This window comes from Neopsephotus bourkii, unplaced genomic scaffold (genome assembly GCF_033783945.1).
Source record: "Neopsephotus bourkii isolate Nb327-2 ecotype Australia unplaced genomic scaffold, CSIRO-AGI_Nbou_v1 NB_918, whole genome shotgun sequence".
Lineage (NCBI taxonomy): Eukaryota > Metazoa > Chordata > Aves > Psittaciformes > Psittacidae > Neopsephotus > Neopsephotus bourkii.
In genome coordinates, this window is record NW_026901412.1 from 16,918 (window position 1) to 40,118 (window position 23,201).

Sequence of the window (23,201 nt, forward strand, 5' to 3'; positions counted from 1 at the left end):
CTGACACCAGTTTACTCACCACCAGATGCCGCTTGCACCCTTCAGTGAAACCTGGAGCTCGATTCAGCCACTCTATCAGCGGGCTCCCTTAGCCCGGAGCTCCTTTTGGATTCGTCCCATACAAACTGCTGCTCTATCAGCAGACGAATCCCTAGACTCACCCGACCCACCACCAGGGTCGCTAGCGGCCGCTCTATCGGTCAGTGAGTCCCCTGTTTGCAAGCCCTACCTACCAAGGGGACAGCGCTGTGTGCCAGATGTCTCTGAGTGCCTTACCAGCAGCCCCGGCCACGCGTACCCCTTACAGGCCTTTACAAGTCCTAGGACAATTACAAACCTAAATTCCAAGCACACCGTTTCTCTGCAGCCGGCACAGGTTGTTGTCTGTCCCTGCAGTGAGCGGACGAGGAGTGGAGCCCCTCCAGGCAAGTGGCCTGGGGTGCCCAGGAGGTCCGCCCCTCCGCCGATCCTGCAGCTGAACAGAGATCTCCTGCCTGGCTCGCCAAATTGATAGCGGAATAGACTCCACAACTTGGTTAAAGTTGTAAAGTAGGTATGCTTTATTCAGCTGAAGACGCACGGGGGATTGGTCCTCCAAAAGGCATGCGTGCCTCAGTGCCGTTTTTCTTCTACATTTATCCTGTAAAGTCATACGTATTCATATTCTATCCCCGCTTCATATTATAAGGAGCTAAAAGGCTCTCCACGCATGCGCAGTGCCTCCTGGTGGTCTTGGGCAGGGGTCTTCAGATGAAGTAAGTAGTCTTCCTCTTGTGGGTAGGGGTCTTCAAGATGAAGTAAACGAGTCTGCCTCAGGCTTGAACTTTTTACCTCTGGTCCTCATGCATGCTCTTTAGGAGCTGGATGGGTCTGGTCTATGTCTAACTGGTTTAACGAGCTATTCCTTTCATTAGGAAGTTTTATCTTAGTACTGCCTGATAAGGCATCTGCTGAGCTTGTCAAGCCAGCTATGACTTAAGCAGTACTCCCTGTACAACCCCCCCCTATTCTCCTCATTAGGAGGTTCTGTTCTGGTACTGCCTGATAAGACATCTGCTGGGCTCGTTAAACCAGCTATGACTTAAGCAGTACCCCCCTGTACATTTTGTCTAACCCCCTTGTACAACCCCCCTGTACACAATAGGCCACAGCAGTTTCAATTCATTAACAGTCTATTACTAGACCTAGGGTGCTGTGCTGTGGTCTCTAGAGAAACACACAGATTAGGGGTGACTTCTTTCATCCATGCTCTCCCAGCGACGACCCTTCTCCACTAGAGACACCAGCACAACAAAAGAAGTGGGGATGGCGTGGCGTGTTTCCGTATAAACAGCAGTCCATCTGTCCTAGCTTCATGCACGCATAGGGATCGTTACTTTAGCTTTCTGTCTTTAAAAGTTCTTCTAAAGTCTTCATGATCTGTGGTGACTGAGCTGCAGCGCGAGTTAAGAGACTTGGTCCCATATGTGCAAAAAGTGCTTTTGACAGTTTTGCTGTGGCTGTCCGAATGTTCCCTCCGGTTCCAGGCAAAGAGCCACTGTTCGTCATGTTTCCCAGGAGGTGCCAAAGGACAACTAGAACTTTCTGCTCCACACTCTTAGGCTTCCGCGGATATAACTCCATCACAATATCTGCAAGAAAGACAGCAGGTCATCAATCGGTGTTTGAAGACTATCTTTAAAGCACAACTCAGAAGTGATGCCCTGCTTTGAGAAGTGTTTAAAATCACTTTATGTCAAATCATCTTCTCAAGCACTAATGAAGGAATGCTGACTGTACACAAGAGCTTCTCTGTTGCAACACCATCAGCACTCTGATTAAAAATACCAGCTTTGCCTACAAACGCCCCTTTTAGCCTCTCTTAGGAGTTCACACAGTCGTACTTGTACTGCTGATAATTACACTTTTCCATTCTTACAATTGAAACAAGAACTTGTTTTCAGGTTTGGTTCTTTTTTTGGTTTTACAGTGGCTTTTTTTTTTTTTTTGGTTGATTGGTTGGGTTTTTTTAAGTTAGGATTATAATAGGGACCTGTATTTCTCTCAGGAGCGCTGTGTAGCATCTCGTATTTTATGATTTCCCCTCTGTCTATGAAATACTTAGTAGGTTTTTGAGTTTAAGGAACAAAGTAGCCTTATACTAAAGCATTTCCCTACTTAGACCATTGCATCAGGAATTGTTTCGTTTGCAAATGTTTGTCTTTTTGCTAGAATGGACTCCTCTGATATACAATACAAACTACTCCCCAAAAATACCAGCAAGAGATGGACTGTTTAAAAGCTGGTTTCACATATAGAAAGCAGAAATTTAGGAATATTTCAAGAACAGCCTGTCTGTTATGTTTAATTCAATTTCACAGCCACTATTACAGAACTACTCTGAAACTAAGCCAAATATACTGTTCGAGTCAAGCCCATTTCCCATAAAGATATCTCTTGTTCGCTTAAAACAGCAAAAGGAAATTCAGCACTTCTGCTAGTAATAATCCCCAATATTAAAATGTGTATATAAATTTTAATCCAAATTTGCCTTTAATTTTTGAGTAAATTTGTTCTTAAGCTTTAGGAACATGACCATTCTAAAGTCTGCCATCTTTGTGGTGACTGCAGCTCAGCTTGTGTCCTTTATGGCTCAAAGCCAGTACGTATTACTAAAAGCCTTAAAATGAGAAAAAGAGCAACTGCAAAAAGCAAAAAAGGTACAGAACTGAAACTCAGGAGTTAGTAGGAGCCAGCCTTAGAGAACAGTGTATTTTCTGTGCTGGAAAACCCCAGAAAAAGCGGATGCTCATTCTTCAAGGCCAGGCTGGACAGGGCTTTGAGCAACCTGGTCTAGTGGAAGGTGTCTCTGCCCATGGGTTATGTGGGAACTAGGTGATCTTTAAGGTCCCTTCCAACCCAGTGTGATTCTATGATTCCTAGTAAGCTTATGTGGATGTGAGTACTGCTCCTCAGTCAGCTCCATGCCTCCTGCCCTACACAGGAAGAGGTGCTTGCGGACCAGGCAGAGGGCGGCTTGTGGGTACCCAAGTCTTGATACTGACATAGTGAAACTCATTACAAAACAAACCTCATTCTCTCTGATTCCATACTAAATTATAAGCTTAAGGTATTTATAAATATCTTCCAGGTATTTACACATCTTCCATCTGACTCCATAATAATAAGCTATTGTTTGATCAGCAGTAACTCCAGTTTGCATTGGAAGGAGCGAAATTTGACAACCACTACATCGTTAATGCCCACAATCTATTGTGATAGAAGGGAAGATGTATAACCATCACCATCCCACAATGAATTTGCCTAATAAGGATAGTACACAAATAAATATCCAAAGTAAAACATCACTTTACCAGCAAGCTTTTCTGTTATGTCTTGTTTGGCTTTTCCAGTCAGAAACTGGGCTTTTGTGCAGAATGGCTGAAGGAGCAAGTAGTTGTCTAAATGCAGAGAACAAAACGTGTTACAGTTGTTAAGCAGAAAATTAAACAGTCTGGAAATAAACAGAATATTCAGAAACGTAAATAAGAACCTTACTTGTATCAGCTTCAAAAACCACAGTGATAGATTTAAAGGCATAAAAGCATAAAAGCATAATCTTTTAACAAGGCCTAACTCCTAGAATCTGGTAGAGCATAGTATATTCTTTTACTGAAAACACTGAGATTCTGCTCCAAAGCTGAAACAGTTGAGGAAGGAAAATGGTCCTGGCATACACGAATCAGCAAGAATCTAGTTCTTTGACCTGTTGGAGATTAAGCAGTGTGACAATGTTCTGCATAATGAAACACAGAATCACAAGAAATGGTTGAAGTGGGTGAAGGACCTCTGGAGATCATCTGGTCCAACCACCTGCTCAAGCAGAACCCTCTGCAGCTGGTTGCCCAGGACTGTGTCCAGGCAGTTTTTGAGTATCTCCAAGGGTGGAGACTCCACAGCCACCCTGGGCAACCTGTGCCAGTGCTCTGTCACCCTCACAGCCAAAACCATCTGCTATGGAAAAAGAAAAAAACAGCAAGCTGTATTTCTGTATTGGACCAGCAAAATACTGAGATGATCTGTATGGTGTAGAAAGTGCGAGAATAAAGCCAGTGATTTGTTACACAATGTAATGATTGGGTGGAAACTTGGGAAGAATGATTCTTTACATTTAGAATTTAATACAATTAAAACTCTTTAAAATTAAGAGGGAGTAAATTACTGACCTAGGTGTTGACACAGAGCCTGAATACCATTTTTGGCAGCTGCGTAAATCCCCGGGTTTCTGGAGTTCAGGTTGTTGTCGACCATAGCGGGAATTAACATGTTGATCACAGGTGATAAATTGTCTTTCAGCAATGGAATTAGCTGGTGCATCGTCTCCAAAGCAATCCGGTTTACTTTGCCATTTAAGTCATTTAAGCGACACTTGAAAGCATCAAAAATCTGAAAAAGCATCCAAACAGCATTCATCAGAATTAACAATTCATGTTTGAGGTAGATACTACCTTTCCTGCTTTATTGTTATACTTTGATTGTCCATCTTAGCAAAAGATGGCTCTGATGTGCAAATACCCGAGATACTTTTTTGAGCAAGTAAAGCAACATTTGACATCTCTGTACTCCGTATTATTCAACTATGCCTCACCTCATCTCAATTTGCATCATTCCTGTACAACGTAAAGAAGGCAAACTAGCCATCTGTAACTTTCGGTATGACTAGTATTTTCTGAAAGCAAGTATTTTTAGCAAGACACAGCTGTATTTAGTAGAAAGTATGTTTTAAAGATTTCAAAACCATTCACATTTAGGATACTGTGAAGGTCCACAGAAGTACTTCATAGTTCCACAGCAAAGATGCTATACTGTTAGAAGACAATCTTGGTTTTCCTTTCATTGTATCTGTCTCTAGTTTACAACTCTTGGACCTCATCACAGTACTTTTCCCCTACAGAAACTCCTTTCCTAATACAAAGGATACTTCCTGTAAGCATTATCATAACAAAGACCTTTCCTCACATTCTCCTAGGCAAAGCAAGCAGGCAGAATTTGCAGCTGTGTTTCAGACAGTTTTTCAGATCTTGATTAATCCTTGCTGTTCTTTCTGTAAGCTGTTCCAATAGTCTGATATTTACTCAGCCATGGCATGAAAACTGGCCTGCAGTATTCCAGGAATAAAGAGTGCTTTCTCTAAGTGAAAACTTCCAGCTTCTTCGTCCTATTTACTTCCTTTACTACCTTTGTAGCTCGCACAGCTCACCCTGGAGCATATCTCACCTACTCCTCACTATTTTCCTGTTAATCAGACATTCTTATTGAATGAGTGAGCAAAGATTTTTATCCGAAAACAGCTTTAAAGACCCTTGAAATAAAATATTTTCATACACTTACCTTCAGGATGTTTGCAACAACAAAGCCTTGATTATTCTGTGCATCAAATAACAGCTGCTTAATGCCACGTATTCGATCATGGAAGTCCTTTGCGTTCAATAAACCTACGATGTCTTTAACATATTCTTCATTTTCTAGTAAATTACGAGGAGCTGCTTTTCTTATGACTCCATAGGCTTCTGTAGTCTCTCTGTTGGAAAGGAAGAAGTTACTTAGTGAACACATAAGCACGCTGAAATAGGAGTTTTAATCTCAAAAATCTCAGTGTTTTCAGTAAAAGAATATGTTATCCTCTACCAGATTCTAGGAGTTAGGGCTTGTTAAAAGAATATATTTTTACGGTTTTATGCCTTTAAATCTATCACTGTGTTTTCTGAATATATGATAGGTAAGGTTCTTATTCACGCTTCTGAATATTGTGTGTATTTCCAGACTGTTTAATTTTCTGTTTAACAGTTTTAACGTTTTGTTCTCTGCATTTAGACAACTAAAAAGCGACACAGTATCATCTAAAACCTTCAGCATCCCTGTTAAGATCTAAATACCTGCTGTCCAGGAAAGTGCATGGATAATCTGCATTGTGGCTACCACTAGACATGTTTTTTCTATAGAGTGTGAACAGCAGTATCTTTAAATGATGACAACATGGACCTAGTATGAAATGCAAGTGGTTTGTCCCCTGTGTGTATATTTCATAGGCAGTCGATAGGCAAATTAGCTTCAAAGTGCAAAAAGCTATTTTAATATTACCAATCACCCCATTTCAAAGAGCTTATCTGGGACATGTCAAATTTTTCCATTTCCTGAAGGTACGTTTACTTTTCACAACCCTATTGTCAATGCTTGTGTGCTCTCTGCTTGCAGTGAGGCTGCTATCCTAGAGTGTAAGTTGCTAGCAAGGTAAAACAGTGAAGATGATTACCTGTCAGTGCCATTGGTATTATCTTTCAAATGTCCAACGCTAGTAGTATGGGAATGTCTTCTTTTTGATGCGGGTTTATCTGACGGCAGGCCATCCAAACCCTGCACAGAGGAACAACTGTTAATTAACATGGCTGGTACAGTTCTGCTCTGCTAGAGAAAAAAAAAGCTATAAAAAGCAGTAAAGTACATCCCCTTCAGTGTATCTGCAAGCAGTAAAAGCATGAAGAGGGCAGCTAACAAGCAGCACCTTGCCATGCTGCAGTGACTTAATTACCTGGCTTGCTCTGAATGCTCTGCCTTCCTTCACTGTAGGTTTATTGTCTACCTCTAACTGCCACTAGTATGCGTTTACATTTCTCAGCTGTTAAACAAGAGCTTTTCCACATACCTTTTTACGTAGGTTGGTAATAGCTTCCCTAATATGAGGCAAATCCTTGGTCAATACATACTTCTCAATTGTTTTATCAAAATCAGGATGAGTCATCATACTGAAGAGCATCTTTCGACCATAATACCTGAAGGGCAACAGACCACAACATCTACAGCTGTAAACACGGGTTTGCTTTGTATCTCTATTGATAATTATAGATGTGTAATTCCAGAATACTAAAGTACAGACAGATTGCTATCCATAGATATAGACACACATTTCTTTCTCCCACAAAAAAAACTGTGCTCAAGAATCACTATTTAATCAACAACTGAGCAAATTAATGAGAACAATCTTCCATTTCAGATGTCTTTAAATAGGACGGTCAAGCCTTATCAGTCAGACAGCACGGATCCCAGTGCCAGCAATCCCTCTGTGTCCTGCATCTCATCTGTGCCCAACAGAGTATGTTCTTTGAGTCCCTGTACCATGTGTGCCTGCAGCCCAGAAAGCCAACCATATGCTCAGATGCATCACCAGCAGCGTGGCCAGCAGGTCGTGAGAAGGGATTCATCCCCTCTACACTCGGGTGAGACACCACTTGCAGCACTGCATCCAGCACTAGGGCCCCCAACATAAGGAGGGCATGGACCTGTTAGAGCAAGACCAGAAGAGGCCAAAGAAGATGCTCTGAGGGCTGAAGCACCTCTCTTATGGAGACAGGCTGAGAGAGCTGGAGTTGCTCAGCCTGGAGAAGAGAAAGCTCTGGAGAGACCTTACAGCAGCTTCTAGTACCTAAAGTGACTGGTGAGAAAGCTGGAGAGGCGCTTGTGACATGGGCATGTAGGGGTAGGACAAGGGAGAATGGCTTTAAATTGAAAGAGTGTGGATTTAGATTAGATGTTAGGAAGAAGCTCTTCACTGTCAGGGTGGTGAGGCACTGGCACAGGTTGCCCAGAGAAACTGTGGGTGCCCCATCCCTGGCAGTGTTCAAGGCCAGGTTTGACGGGGCTTGGAGCAACCTGGTTTAGTGGAAAGTGTCCCTGCCCATGGCAGGGAGGTGGAACTACATAACCTTTAAGGTCCCTTCCAACCCAAACCATTCCATGATCCTGTGACTCTATGATTCAGCCACCTGGAATGTGCTTATCTTAACTATTAAACTTACTAACCTTGTTTGTTGTGAACTATCCTGTGTAAACCTGACTATTGCAGGGAAAAGCCGATCAGCGGCAACTTTGGCTCCAGACAGAATCCGGTCCGGGCCCATACGTTCTACAGTGTCTGAGAGGTGCTGAGCTGTGCATCTTCTCACAGCTGAATTCAGGTGGCTAAAGAAAACACAGCTGCTTAGTAAAAACTCCTCACAGGAGTCAAACAGCAATATTTATGTGCTCTACCAAATAGATTATACAAGTTTTCTTTTCTTTTTTCATCTTTAGCATAATCTGCAAGTACTATACTGGTGAAATGAGATCCTTATTCTGGTCATATAGAGATGTGGAGCAAAGACAACTTTATTAAAAAGGGTAATCCATTTGATTAAATTTCACTTAAAATCTCAAACACCTATGCTGATAAAAATGAGAGAAAAGCTGGAATTAAGTTTCAAACTTGTGTAGCAAACTAACCTTTCATATAAGTTCTGCTATACCTACTGTTCCCACACGTCAGGGTACACAATTCTGCAAATTCAAACTTTTCCAATTTTATTTTTATCTTTGGATTAAGAACTCTACTTTGAGGTCAGTATCATTGCACAGTCAATGAGACATTTGTATGGTGCATCAGGAGATACAGGTTTGAAGGAGAGCTAAGGCACAGAATTGACTTTGAAGCCACATCAGTGTCTCCCAGCTTTTCAGTTTGACATGAATGTCCAGTGCTCTTCCTGAATAACCGTGTTCCCATTTCACCAAGATTTCACTTTCGCTGGTTCCGCAAATTACCACGGCCTTACTGGCTCTAAACCTATCACTAGATTATACTGCACAAAGCAGCTTCAGTTTGCACAAAGACAACTAACTGGGTCTATTCCAACCGCAAATTGTGGCAGTTCAGAAGACACCCCAGGCTGCAAAATCTCTCCAGTAGCGTAGTAGCTCCCATGCTGAGCTCCCTGCTAATGCAGCCATCCTCTCCGCTGCTGCTGCGCTACCAAGTTTACGACTAGCTTAAGACTAGTTTTGGCTCATGCTTAGTACATGCAGTTATGTCTATATAGCAGCCACATGTCTCAGGAGAAGGGAAACGGTAACAGACTTAACTCCTGCTGCATGCACCAAATGGAAAACAAGAACCATGAGGTGCAAAGCCCTCACTCCACAGAAGCAAACAAGCCCCCGTTCCCCATGAATGCCTGCTGCTCACGCAGAATAGTTAGAAATCTTTTTGCATGCACGTAAGACCTTAGAATTAAACTCAGTTCCTACAGGTAAGAAACACGATTTTAAAATTTCTGAAATACAATCATTTTGAGATTAGTCTCGCAATCATGCTCTTGGGTCAAGCACCTGATCGTAAATATGAGTTTACAGCAATAGTCCAGTATCTTTACAGCAAAAATTGCCCACTTTAGAAAATATATCCTTTCTGTCATTGCAGTTGTGTCCAACAGAACCTTTCCACCTCATACTGAAGACATATAATTTTTCTCCCAAATTTCCCCTTTGAAAGGTAATTCTCACATTCACTGTTACAGCCTCTGGAGGCAACGCCTCTGAATGTGCTGCATGGGCTTCGTTGCTCATACGGCCAGAGTATCATGAGGCCAATACTAAAAAAGCTGTAACTCACAGTGCTAGTTAGGCCATCCACTGATAACACATTAAAAACATCCTGTACTCCAGATGACAGAGAGATAAAAGATCAAGTACAAGTAGATATATATATATATCTAACATACTGGAATGCTTGATGAAGTGGATATATGAGGATATAAAAGAAAAAGAACAACATACTTTACAGGGAAAGTGAAAGAAAGGAAGTCAACTTCTACTACAGACTGAGGCAAGCTAAAGGTCAAAATCAAAGCATGCCATTGGAAACAGGGGCTTGTTGTGTTTCAGGTACTGAAGAAAATAATGGCCACCACCACTGTAAAGGAAATTAAAATGCAGACAAAAAGACTATTAACCAGTTAAGGGTAAAGAACAGGAAATCAACCAAGACAGCTGCAGCTAAAGAACTGTAAGTTATAAATCATCTTTCTGAATAAAACTTAGTGCTGAAAACTGAAAAGACAGGCGTTTTTTTGCAGAGCAAATGCAAAAAGAGAATGCTATGTGAGCTTTACTAGCGTATGTATGTAGTAATGTATGTATGTAATGTATGTAATGTACTGTATGAGCTTTACTAAAAGCAAATAAAATTACTTCAGTGTTGCAAAATTACAAGAAAATATAGCAAGCTCCAAAACTCAACAGCTAACTTTTAACATAATGTATAGAAAGAGAAGGTTGGGGGTCTACTTTTTACTTCTACACCAACAAACACTGCCCTGGGGAGAAGTTTTGCAGAGCTGACTTATATATTTTCAAATTTCTGCCTATTCTATTTTTATTTTTCTTTTAAAAAGACTATATTAGGTAAACTTAGCCTATTCACAACTTCTTTCTATATAAAGTCTATAAGAATTACCTTTGCCCTCCATCTATAAGAGAAGAAAGTGCACGTGCTGGAGTCACATTATTAACCATAGCCTTCAGTGCTTTGTCTACCTCTTCCCTTATAAATGTGTTGGATTCACCAGCTTTGTGCAAAAGGATTTTTACTGTATAATCTAGTTCTTGATCCATGCTCTTTTTCAGGTAGGTGAACAAATCCCCTAAACAGATCACAGCAGCTCGAGAAACACCTGAGCGTAAATTCTTGACCTGCACACAGGAAAAACCCAAACAAACAATGAAGAATGTTTATAAAATATACTTTAAAATAAATAAAACTTAATATTTCCCTTCTTAATTTTTTACTAACATTAAAAGCAACTGAGAAATATATTTCTAACTTGATGCACAATGTGTGAGAATTAAAATACATACACATGAAAAACAGCATTGTTATCTAAATATTTTCAGTCTTTTAGCAAATCAGATCAAGTGTTGGTATCTGAAGTATGAGCTCCTTTGCTGAGCACAAACTCATCCTTACCAGATTTCAGCTTATCTGAGAGCTATACAATACATACACCCACACAGTCAGTGAAATACTCTGATAGTAAAGTATAACCTCTTGAGCCACAGCCATGCTTGTTTCATGTAGCTTTGCACTCAGAGTAGTCGCGTGGTAGGCAGACAAACATCTAATGATGTTCAGACCTTCAATCTTCTTCTCCCTATGGAAAAAAAATTAAAAAATAAAAAACTCAAATGCAATTAAGTAATTCAGTTTGCATTTTTTTGTAAAAATATTAAACCTTAGAATGCCAAGAAACAAAACGGCAAACAAATTAGATTGCGAAATTAAGCAATGGCATATAATGTACAAAATTCTTTCAACGCAAGTTTTTCTTTTAATGTAGTAGCAGGAGTATTTTAGCATACCAGTCTCTCGATTCTTTCCTACAGTTCTGTTCACAGCTCGCACTAGTGGCAATTAAAGCATTACTTTCCTTCCCCGAGTTGAAAAGGTAGCAGCACTGTAGCCCCATTTCACCAGTCAGAGCCCACTGAAGCCTTACATTCGACAGGAAGATATTGAGGGGGCCCCTCTCCAGATCAATGCTTAAACTTACATAGGTCCACAAGCCTCTGAAAGCTTATCTGTCAAGCCTCAATTTACAATAGTCACAGTTTAATCTAGGTTTAGATTGAAAAAAAAACTTTTTTTTTTTCTCATATATGACTTGCAATCCTTCTCGCTACCTTTTATGTTATGCCCTTTTTGCTGTTTTATTTTGGGGGTTTTGTTTTTTGTTTTTAAAGTTATCAAAATAAATGCCTTCTACATTACATCCAGGTTGCAGACAGATGTTTACACCTACCAGTCATCATTAGCTAGAAGTGTCAAGGCTTCTGTCAGTGCCGTTTCCAGCTTTGAAAAGGGACCCAGTTCCGATTTGTCCATTGCTCCTGTGACTGATGGCCTCTTGCCTTTATAGTTTCCTTGTGCCCTAAGAGAAATTTCATCTGCGAAGTCTTGAAGCATAAGAAATAATTAGCATAATCTGGAAAACCTAATTCATTCCAAGAAAGGAAATATAAGAAGTTTGAGCTATAGGCTGCTGCTACTAAGGGACCAGGTTTTCAAATGGACAGCTTTCCCAGTTACAACCTTGATCACTCACTAGTTCATTCATGTGAATGAATGTTTTTTCAAATAGTCACCACATTAAAGAGTCACAAACACAAACATAGTGGATTGTTTAGTGCAAAACTAAATGCACATGGTTATGAATTCAAATCCCCTTCACCACCACCCCAAAATTACTAACCTTCTGGAGCACCTCAGGACTGTCTGTTGTACAAATAACTCATAATAAACCCGAGAGTATTCTGGAACTGCTCCACTCCACACGTCCAAATATTTTAATAGTATTCAGTTAATTTAAACAACTTACCACGTTGTAGCAAGGCTGGATGTTTTGTCTTCTTGAAGTTGGATGTTATTTTTACTGAAGGATTCACGGCCACATCTTCTAATGACAAGGATGCATTTCATAGAATCACAGAATAGTTAGGGTTGGAAAGGACCTTAAGATAGATCATCAAGTTCCAACCCCCCTGCCATGGGCAGGGACACCTCGCTCTAAACCCTATCACTCAAGGCCTCGTCCAACCTGGCCTTGAACACTGCCAGTGATGGAGCATTCACAGCTTACCTGGGCAACCCATTCCATAATAATAAGATAATTTTGGTTTTGGAATACCCTTACCAGCAATTACAACTGCATCTTCAGATGGGACACTTTGTGAGGTGAAATCTAGATTGTTTGTCTGTGGAAAAGTAGATGCTGGCTCCGCAAGACCTTAAAAAAAAATAAATCACATAATATAAATAATGTAGTTTATGCTTTGGTACATGTTTTATTCTTCTAAAATGTTATACACCGACATTTAAAGTTATCGCTTTAATGAATCAGTATATTTGCAAGTTACTGAAGAGGAATTATTAAATATTTATATCCCCAAAACCATGGAAAGCATATATCAAACAGAATTGCTGCTAAAAGATCATAAAGAAAACCAATGTTTGCAAGAGGATTTTTAAGCCAACTTATTCCACTGAAAAAAAAACCCAAACAACCAGAAGTTCCTAACTCACTTACTGGAAGGATAGCACTGTTTCTTACATGATTCAGCACAACTGAAGTGTAACAGAATTTGCAATGTATTTTCCCCCAAGCAGCACTTAATTCTGTTTCCCATCTGAATTAGCAGTCCCTCAAACTGTCCCCAAAAGTGGATGACATATATGATATACTTCTGTATTGGCTGCACTAGTTGCAAGTAAAAATTATAGTTTGTGACAAAAGAAGGGCACAATTCACTTTGGCTATTTAATCTGGTTCATCTGAAATTTCTCAACAGAAAAGATGATTTAGCAGAACTTGATTACTTACACTTTCTACCAGAATGTGCAAAAATGAAGTCAGGGGACTACTGAACCATCTCAGCTGAGAAGTATTCTGGTAAACTTTGAGCCCACCACCTACATCTGTGGCTGCTGCAAAATGTCCTTTACCAGGCAAGCCGCAGCATCTCAACAACTTGGGACTCTTGACAACTCTGTTGCGCTTTACACTCTCATCTCAGGCTTTAGTTTGCCAAAAATAGTCACAGGTAAGAGTCTGGCAGATAGCTCTTTACTTTACAAATTATCTGATTCCATAGTTTTAATTTTGGAGCTCTTTTCTATGCTTTATGAGAAGAAAGTTCTGCACTGGTGGCTGTCACTGTCACCACATCCACATCCTCATGAGATAAACAGCCATACTGAAATCTTTAAGAAGACTTCTTGTGTTTTCTTCTTCAGCTGAGAACTTGGATCAGAGCAGGGTTTTTTTGTTCAGCTAGGGAATATTTTGCTTTGGGATACCCAAGATGGTGATGCTCTTCCAGCAAGGAATGCTATGGACGGTGATGAAGGGACAGGAGCTCATTGAACAAATAAGAACAGACACATCAAGTGAACATTCTCCTACATAGAATCATAGGATAGTTAAGATTGGAAATGACCTTAAGATCATCCAGTTCCAAACCCCCTGCCATGGACAGGGACACCTCACACTAAACCATGCCACCCAAGGCTCTGTCAAACCTGGCCTTGAACACCGCCAGGGATGGATCATTCACAGCCTCCCTGGGCAACCCATTCCAGTGCCTCATCACCCTTACAGTAAAGAACTTCCTCCTTATATCCAGTCTAAACTTCCCCCGTTTAAGTTTTAACCCATTGCCCCTTGTGAAGAGTCCATCCCCAGCATCCTTAGAATCCCCCTTCAGATACTGGAAGGCTGCTATGAGGTCTCCACGCAGCCTTCTCTTCTCTAGGCTGAACAGCCCCAACTTTCTCAGCCTGCCTTCATATGGGAGGTGCTCCAGTCCCCTGATCATCCTCATGGCCCTCCTCTGGACTTGTTCCAACAGTTCCATGTCCTTTTTATGTTGAGGACACCAGAACTGCACACAATAATCCAAGTGAGGTCTCACGAGAGCAGAGATCACCTCCTTCAACCTTTTCACGCTCCTTTTGATGCAGCCCAGGATACGGTTGGCTTTCTGGGCTGCGAGAACACACTGCTGGCTCACCTTAAGTTTCTCATTGACCAACACCCTCAAGTCCTTCTCTGCAGAAGGAAGCAAGTTACTTCACATCAGTGAAGCGAGGTTTATTTTGAAAGGCACAACGCTATACCTGTGCTGGTGTTATGTTCTGCCACATTAGGGTCTCTGTTTCTTGCAGAAAATGTTCTTGCAGTCTCTGATTTTTTGCCAAGTAGTAGAAGATTGTCTGACCTGTTAAAATAGAAAACAGATCTGTATAGGTACAGTGCCACACCCTCGTCAGAGTCCAGATAAATAACACCATGTAGCAAAACCAACAGATTTCAGTCTCTCCTCCCCAATGTAGCTTATGGACAAATATTTCCAGTATGCTTCCACAAATGTTCACTTGAGTAGACAAAGAAAATTAACTCAGTAGAGATTATTTGATGAGCAGGTCCATTACAAAGAACACGATAAAGACAATCCTTGACAGTAAACTTTACACCGGGATTAAATTTAGCATACACTCAAAAAAAACTAAGACTTGTTTGGCCTTGGGGCTGAAAATGCTGGTTCTATCTAGCAAAGCATGGCAAATCAGAGTGACCAAATCCATTAGCCTTTCACTTCTAGAAATTAGCTTGTTTCAGCTCAGTGTCTAGCAGACAGACATTCACCAGAAAAATGCTGTTATTTACCAGACAATCTTGATACTTCTTGTTTCAAATGATGTGACTGAATGTTAAAGCTGACTGGAAAAGCCCTGCGCTGTTAAATACTGTGCCTAACTACGTAATAGTCACATGGAAACAGCAGCTCTTCCACTCTCTGCTAGGACTGAAATACACAACTAGAAGGCTTGCTTTTAAGATCCTGAGGAAAGCCCATGCTCCAGAAACATCACTAATACTAGTGCCAAGCTCCCATTTCTCATGGCAGTTTACCAGTAGATAAACCGATCCTTCGAACAGTAAATGCACAAAAAAAGCCCACATTACTGTTGCCAGATTTTGTCTTCTGGAATATATTTTGTCACTTTTACAAATTCAGTCTTAGCGCCAGATGTCCCCTCTTTTCCTTGTTAGTTCAGAATTCCTCTGTCTGTGAATCCTGTAAAACTTTCAGTTTGTGTGTCACTGAATAATGGAAAAGGCATGTTGGTTAGAGTTACGTCCTCGGCCAAAACCCTGCCTGGAAGAACATTATACACAGAAGCTTATAGTCATGGCTTTTTAGGTATTCTAGCATTTTAATATTTTAAAACTTATTCTTAAAACTGTGATTCTGCAGTAAAGCATATTACTACATAGTAATACATATAAATTAGTTCTGAGATCACAGAACTGTGCAAACCTTCTGTTTCTGAATCCTTCCAGTCTCTTTGTCTTAAAACCCTTTTGTTTGCATATTCCCTCTTTTCCTTCCTATTTTGTTAAGACAGCAATAAAAAGATGCACTTAGTACACCAAAAAAAAAAAACCCAGAAAAATATCTTCAGAGCAGAGCTACAAGCAGCTTTATCATGGGCTCCAAGAGCAGAAAAGGAGATTCTGTACTGCAAAATTTGAAAAATTATTCAAAACCTTTTTTGTTTCATTAAAAAATAGTTTATACTGCTCATAACCAACTGGGTCATTGTTCTTTAAAGTCAGAGGAGGATGTGTCATCATACAATTTCTTTTTAGAAGAGCTCTGTGAAGGCATTTTAAATTAACAATAGCCTGTCAGGAATAAAATGGAAACGGTTCATGATTTGCAGTAATAAGAAACACGTCTACATTGTCTTCCTCTTATCATAAAAAAACAACCCATTCCTTCTTCAATTTCCAGGCTATAATAAGCAAACTATATCCTTCCTATTAACTCATTCTCCTTCTTACTCATTTGTTTAGGCTATGGATCACATACCTTCTAAGGCAGACTAAAGTCTTAATAAAATATTCACTACTGCAGGCAGCACTTCACTGCACTGTGTTACTATGGCTGCACCGGGAAACTCTTGCAAATTAAAAGCCAGCACACACTAGAATAACATCATTAAGCAGCTGCCCTGTACAGCAGCATATTTTCAGATAGGAAAATAATTCACCTATAAAAATCAAGCTATTAAGCAAAGCAATCTTATATACAAACTTATTACAGGTTTCACTCCCTTTCCTATTTAACTAACACCAGCAGAGACTATGTGTTAGAATTTCAGAGTTAACACACGAGTTCAACTCACATTCTTCTCCTTCTGTGGGGGTCTGTGGACATGGGTGAAGTTACAGAGTCCTGGCTGTAAACACCGCTTTTGCTGTAGGCTTCCACGCTTGGGCAGGACACATGCGAGGGGGAACCCCCAGACAGATCACGTTTAAGAGCAGAATTGGGACTTTCAAGACCTGAAATGTTGCGGCTTAACACTGCCCTTTTCTTAGCTGCAGTGTTTCGTAGAGATCTTAATGAATTCTTCATCTAAACAGGATTGAAAACAAAATGACAGGGTTTATTCAGTGCACAGGAAAAAAAAAAAAAAGCTTCTGTAAATAGAAGGAAGTATGTTTCTGAGTGTTCAGTTCAATTCACAGGAGTGCACATGCCCCTGTTGGGCAATGTGACCGACCATTTACACAGGTCATGCAATATTGTAACGATCTCTTTCATTGTTTTACTTCACAAGAGTAATTATCCTGCAAGTAAATGCAAATTCACAGTGACACTGTATCCTAGCTTCATTCTGCAAAACACAGGAAGAGATTCCTGAAGAAATACATCAACTCTTATCTTTTTTTAATAGACTAAAGGAAGCCTTTGATAGCTGCAAGTACAGGCAACTGGAATCTCAGGCTTTTCACAACAGAACTGCACAAAGCTGCAAAATACACAGAAGTGAATCCTGAAAATGGTGCCTAGTAAGCAAAGCTCCTACTCAAATAAGCAGGAAAATCTGTAATCACTAGAGAATCATGTTACTGAATATTCTACACTCTTTTTGCTGAATAGATTGGATATTAAAAAAATTCTTCCCATCTGTTTACCAACGCAAGTTACTTTCAGAAGTGACTAGAGTATGGAAGATAAAGGCAGTAAGGCAAAGACATGAAATCCTACTGCAAATGCTCTCAGATCCACAGGTGCTAAAGACAGGACCTGAGATTCAGGCAGTCTATGAACTGGGACAGAAACTAAGGATGTGTCATGGGAGCATGTGGGGAAGACCATAGCAAAATCCAGTCATGGTGATCCCTATGCTTCTCGTGTAATTGATGCTGTAATAGTTTAGATGTGTACTGATGTGGATGCTGGGGATACAGCTCCACCTCCCCTCCATCCCTGGAAATAACCAAGGTTCACAGAATGGTTTGGGTTGGAAAGGGCCTTAAAACTCACCCAGTTTCACCCCCCTTACCACGGGCAGGGACACCTTCCACTAGACCAGGTTGCTCCAAGCCTTGTCCAACCTGGCCTTGAGCACTGCCAGGGATCGGGCAGCCACAGCTTCTCTGGGCAGCCTGTGCCAGTGCCTCACCACCCTTACAAGAAAGCACTTCTTCCTCATATCTAATCTAAATCTTGTCCTGTCCCTACAGGCCCTTGACAACTTTCTTGCTGGCCCCTTTAGGCACTGGGAGCTGCTCTAAAGTCTCGCCAGATCTTTCTCTTCTCCAGGCTGAAGAACTCCAGCTCTCTCAGCCTGTCTCTAGAGCAGAGGTGCTCCACCTTTGTGGAGAGCATCTTCGTGGCCTCATCTGGACTTGTTCCAACAGATCCATGTCCTTATACTGGGGTCCCTGAAGTCACAACAGTGAGAACAGAAGCTGTATAAAGACCCACAGTTTTGCACTGGTACTACAGTAACTGAAAAGAGTACGACTTCAGCTCTGAGAAAAGCAAGGGAAATTAAGATGTCTGGAACACGGGAAGTGTGCTTCCACATCAGTTTTTATTGCTTTATTTAGCATCTATCAGACACCCAATGGTATCTCATGGAAATCTGCTTACTGATGACAGTGTCACAAAACTTAAGTCAGAAACATTATTTTCTGGCTCTTGACTGGAAAAAAACCCTCCACAATTTATATGCTATATATTTAAACTAACCTCTTCCTGGTCCACTTCCTCACCATCCACATTTAAGGCTGAAAGATCAGCTGCTGCAAGCTTCCTGTCTGCTTTATTCAGCCTCATGTCCTTGCACTCTTCATTTCTGCACTTTGTCAAATTTAACTTAATCTTATCTGGCAGCAGGCGGGGAATGGGAGGGATGGGTTTTGTCCCGTTCAGGCCCCTGCAGGGGACTTGTTGCCTCACCAGGGTGGGTTTCAGCTGCAGAGGAGCATGTTTCTCCTGCAAATTCTCCCCTGGAGGAGACACAAGCAGATGTCAGTCCATTGTAGGGGTGGGCAGGATTACAGCACACACCAGAATAAACCTGATGCGCCGTTTCCATATGACACCAGAAAACGCCCTTTACAATGAGATGAGCGTTAAAAAAAACCATACACAATTTAATTTACTACTATAAATACATTTCAACAACATCTTGTTTGGTACCTTTAAAAAGTAGGGAGCTTCCTTAGTTAAGAAAAAAGAATAGTGCCCTGACAAACCGTCCTATAAGCTGTTGTAATGACAATAAAGTTACTCCAAAGAAACAGGAAAAAAACACAAACAAAATGCATATGGACAACATACACAAAATCAGCAAGTGATGAGCACACACGCTATTTTTAATCTAATACTAGATTGCCTTTACTAAGTATTTGAAAGAAATCAGCTAAATTGGTAAAGCAACTGTAATTAAGTCAACACCATTTCAGGTTAACCAAAATCTACACGAGGTCTTCAAAGACAGTAAATCACACCACAAACAGCAGTCTCTACCGCTAGCTGTCAGTATAAATTGGGATGAAATCAGCACAGATTCTACTTATCAGAGACATAGTTGTTTGTAAGCATGTTTTAAAGAGCTCGTCTGAGTGTGGAGAATTCCATATTTACATTTCCAAATGCAAATAAAGAGGCAAGAAGGCCAAATGAAATGAGTAATATTCTTCTTGCACAGGTATTAGAATATTAGAAGTAACAGGTATTTCTATATTGGCATTAGGACCTTGGAAGGGCATCGTATTCTCTGCTTGATTGTAAAAACTTCTCTGGGTCTTGTTGGAAAAATTTAGGCTGGTACAACCTGAGCAAAGAAAAAGAAAATAGTATTTGTGGTAATTAGCCTCTTTGACAGCTCTTGTAATAAAAGAACACACCATCTTCACAGTCAAAAACTGAATGGCAGCATTCTATCCACACAAACAAACAAATCAGCTAACTTTATTTTGCAAATTGCATTGTCCCCCAAAACATCAATTTCCTTTTTTGCACTTGATCCCATGAGTTTATGACTAAGCTCTTTCCCAGTCATTTTTAAAGAGCTAGACTTTGAAAAACAGATTACACAAGAGGATTGAACGGTTCTGTTGCTTGCTGCTCCATATCCCAAGGCTGCATCGCATAAAATCTGCAACCATCACTCTCAAAACTCAGTGATACAAGAGTACAAATAAAGCACAAATGTTATAAATTCTACTTCCTTAAAACAAACAAACGAACAAACAAACAAACAAACAAACTATAGTTGGGGTTTTTTTCCAAACACCAGTAGAACAACAATAGAAAGATAAGTGTAGATGTGGAACAATACCATTTTAACTGTTTCCCATAAAAAGCAGACACATGTTCCCCCACATGCACTTAAGCTTTTAACCATGCAAGTAAAAATCAGGACAAGTTTTATCAAAGTTCCTGACGGCCTCTGGAAGTGCTGGGCCACCTCAGCTGGCGTGCTGAGAGAACTGCCCTGCAAACAATTCCACTGGCACAACCAGAAGAATGGAAAAGCATAGCCTGCGAGTAGATCAGATTCTACGCTACCACTCTTTTCACGTGTCTGCGTGTGTCCAAGTGTTCCACATTTCCCTGATATTTGCGGCTGATGAGAGCCCACAGGACCTGTCAAAAGAAAAACACAAGTAACTAGATAAATACTTAATATATGGTACTCAACAGAAAATAGTCAATGATATTTCATAATGCATTAAGACTCTTTGTCTAACTTTCAGTGTAAAATACAACTATTTTAAAAGTACTTAATTCAAGAGTTTCTAAGCAACCTCATAATACTGTTCATAAGCACAAACTGGAAAAATGGCTGGCCATTCTTCCAGGACACTTTTCCAACTGCGAATTGCAGGGGTCAAAAGAAAAATCCTGAACAATGCCCCCCCTTAAGACAACACCTTAAAACCCCAAAACACAAAGAGTTTCTTTAGACTTCACTCACAGCATAACAGTGAGCAAACTTGGCATGCCACAAATGTCCATGCCCCTCAGAAAGAGCTGAGAATACAACCTCCTGCCAAGTGAAGACAGTAAGTCAGGCCCAGTCTTGCCCAGTCCTTTCACATGCCTTTTGGCCATTAAAATACAAATCACTGAGCCCATGCTTCCAGTGTAAATGGAAGTGGAACACTATACTGACAATCTTCCAGAGACCTGGTTTTTAAAACCATGATATTTTCCTTTAGAACAGTCTTTAGAGCTCACTCTAAAATGTCTGGGTCTCCTTTTAATTTACGTCTTTATCTGCAATTCATATGGTATTTTACAGTGTGAAAGAACATTGACTGCATTACTCTGTTGCTGACCTATATGGTACATCTTTTTCCTAATTTTGCAAATGCTGCAGCAAGCTCAGGCCTTTTGTAGTTAGAGAGGCAAAAAACAAGGAAGGCCTTTTGTTCCCCTAGCCACACTATTTCTTTTTGTACTTGCCATCTGCAAAAACCCTGATCTATACACTCTTTTGGATCTATCTAAACTAGTGGATATCTGTGTGTGTACAGCAGGACTGGAAGAGAACATTCTAATTTTTGAGATGGCATACACTTCTCCAGGAGCACAGATGAGACCACTGCTGCTTGCTTCATCTGGAGGCATAGCCCTGTGCCTGGTACTCAACTCTTCGTAGTAAATCAAAATAAATAACAAAACAAATAATAAACAAATGATAAATCATGCTTATGAAGCTACAAATTTATACTCAGCTTCTTCTAAATCTGTTTTGCAAATGGCAGATCGAACACGTTTCTGTGTTAACGCTTACCAGCATAGACAGAAGAATGCTCCGACTTAAAATCTACGCTATTCTGAATGAAATTCCCTGAAGTTCTTTTTCTACTAAAATGTAACTCATCACTGACTGGTACTCCTTGACAGGGCCTTAACTCTGGAAAATGAGGTAAATCACTGGATGTAGGGAACTGTAGGAAAAAGGAAAATAATAATAAAAAAAAAGCATTCATGTGTGTGAAATGAATGTAGAAACCTTTTCTGTATGAGCAGCAGATTGACCCGCATAACTTTGTCACTGAGACCCCACCACAGCCCAGACCAGCCTCTCTTTATAATAAAGCTACACAAACCACTGTCAATAGGTGTAGGGAGACAGAGTTCATGCAAAATAAAGGGGTTTCCTCCCTACAACTTAGACAATGAAAAGCAGGAAAGTGTGCACATGAGCCTTTTCTGCCACCCACAGAAGCCACTGGGATGCATGTATATATTCACAAAGAAAGCACAATGAACAAAGGAGCAAAAAGCCAAAAAGGCTTCTACAGAAAACCAAAGCAGACACCAAGAATGGTGCCACTGGGCCAGACCAGAAGCTCCCAGCTCCAGCTGTCCCAACCCTCCTGTGCGTTTATTGCCTGTGCACTGCAAGGCAGGTGGACAGGAACCGCAAAATGCACTGAAATGACAGCCCATGGACAGAAACCACTTGGGTGCAGGCACGTGCTCTAGCAGCCTTATTCCATAGCGCCCTGGAATGCTGGCTGCAAGGATGGCATGAGAACGCGGAGGAGAGGAGGTCTGTCCCCACTGCCCTGGGCACCGATCAGGGCTGGGACATGGCTGTGCGCCTTCCATCTCATCCTCTCACAGCCACCTTGAGGCAGGCAACTGCCTAAACCCAAAGCACTACTCGAGTTTAAAAAAATAACCTAATTCTATTTTCCAGCGTTAAACAGTCTTGCCCAACCCGTTATTGCAAGATCGGTAACATAAGATGTGAAGCCTTTCACTGCCGTGAAACTAAGCATTAGGTTTGCTGCAGTGTGGCCAGGTCAGCAGTTCAAAAATTCAGATCTTTCACACAAAAAAGACACATTGCAATTTTCTTAAACCTTAAAATTTAGCACTGAGCACCATGGCTCTTCAATGCAAACTGCTGAGACTTCTTTTGTTAATAAAAGGCAGTTGATTTATAAATGCAAAACATTTGGATGAAAGCTTTCCCAGCTATGCAATAGTTTATGTATTTGAAGCATTCTATAGTTGGTTTCTGTGTCTTACTGTAATACAGGCTGACACTACTCACACAGAGGGGAAAAAAAAATAATCCAGCAACAAAAACTGGTAGAGAATTGCACTAGTTGTCACTTTTAAAAATTAAACATGAACATTCTGAATTATGTACATTAGCTGTGTAAGCATTTAAATAGCAGCTATTTGAGGCATGAAAACAGTATGCTTCAGATTTAGCCTAAAAGCTGTATCTGGTAATATTAGTAGTACCTCATAATGAGAACCTGTTATAGGTGAAGTCTGAGTAACATAAAAACTTAGCAAAGAAAAGTTCATGTTTTAAATAAAGGTTTATTGCTTTCTGATTTATTCGTAAAAATCAGTAATTTAAATCATTTCCAGGCTATGTTAACTCTGGTCTCCTCTTTTACAGACAAGGCTCCACACAGAGGCCAAAAGAGAAGACTGAACAGAAATGGAAATATTTA

General features: G+C 40.6%; 1 protein-coding gene across 1 annotated transcript; it reads right to left on the reverse strand.

The window, feature by feature from the left end:
* Window positions 1–1,354: 1,354 nt before the first annotated feature.
* LOC133214648 (TOG array regulator of axonemal microtubules protein 1-like) lies at window positions 1,355–22,741 on the reverse strand. The gene is made up of 18 exons (XM_061357742.1): window positions 21,512–22,741; window positions 20,203–20,358; window positions 19,440–19,543; window positions 18,454–18,729; window positions 16,595–16,827; window positions 14,519–14,619; window positions 12,531–12,629; window positions 12,222–12,314; window positions 11,646–11,790; window positions 10,892–10,997; window positions 10,304–10,539; window positions 7,837–7,995; window positions 6,683–6,809; window positions 6,293–6,393; window positions 5,371–5,560; window positions 4,206–4,425; window positions 3,354–3,440; window positions 1,355–1,631 (listed from the first exon to the last, which is right to left on the reverse strand). The coding sequence occupies exons 1-18, from the start codon at window positions 21,708–21,710 to the stop codon at window positions 1,378–1,380; spliced, it is 2,886 nt and encodes a 961-aa protein (XP_061213726.1). The 5' UTR covers window positions 21,711–22,741; the 3' UTR covers window positions 1,355–1,377.
* Between the last annotated feature and the right edge of the window lie 460 nt (window positions 22,742–23,201).

Bases quoted from the DNA above. Each gene is read 5' to 3' on its own strand.
- LOC133214648 (XM_061357742.1), bottom strand. From the start codon at position 21,710: ATGAATGCTTTTTTTTTATTATTATTTTCCTTTTTCCTACAGTTCCCT. The intron at 16,828-18,453 runs GTTAGTTTAAAT...AATCCTGTTTAG, and splicing joins AGGAAGTGGACCAGGAAGAG to ATGAAGAATTCATTAAGATC. The intron at 6,810-7,836 runs GTTAGTAAGTTT...GTTGCCCTTCAG, and splicing joins GATAGTTCACAACAAACAAG to GTATTATGGTCGAAAGATGC.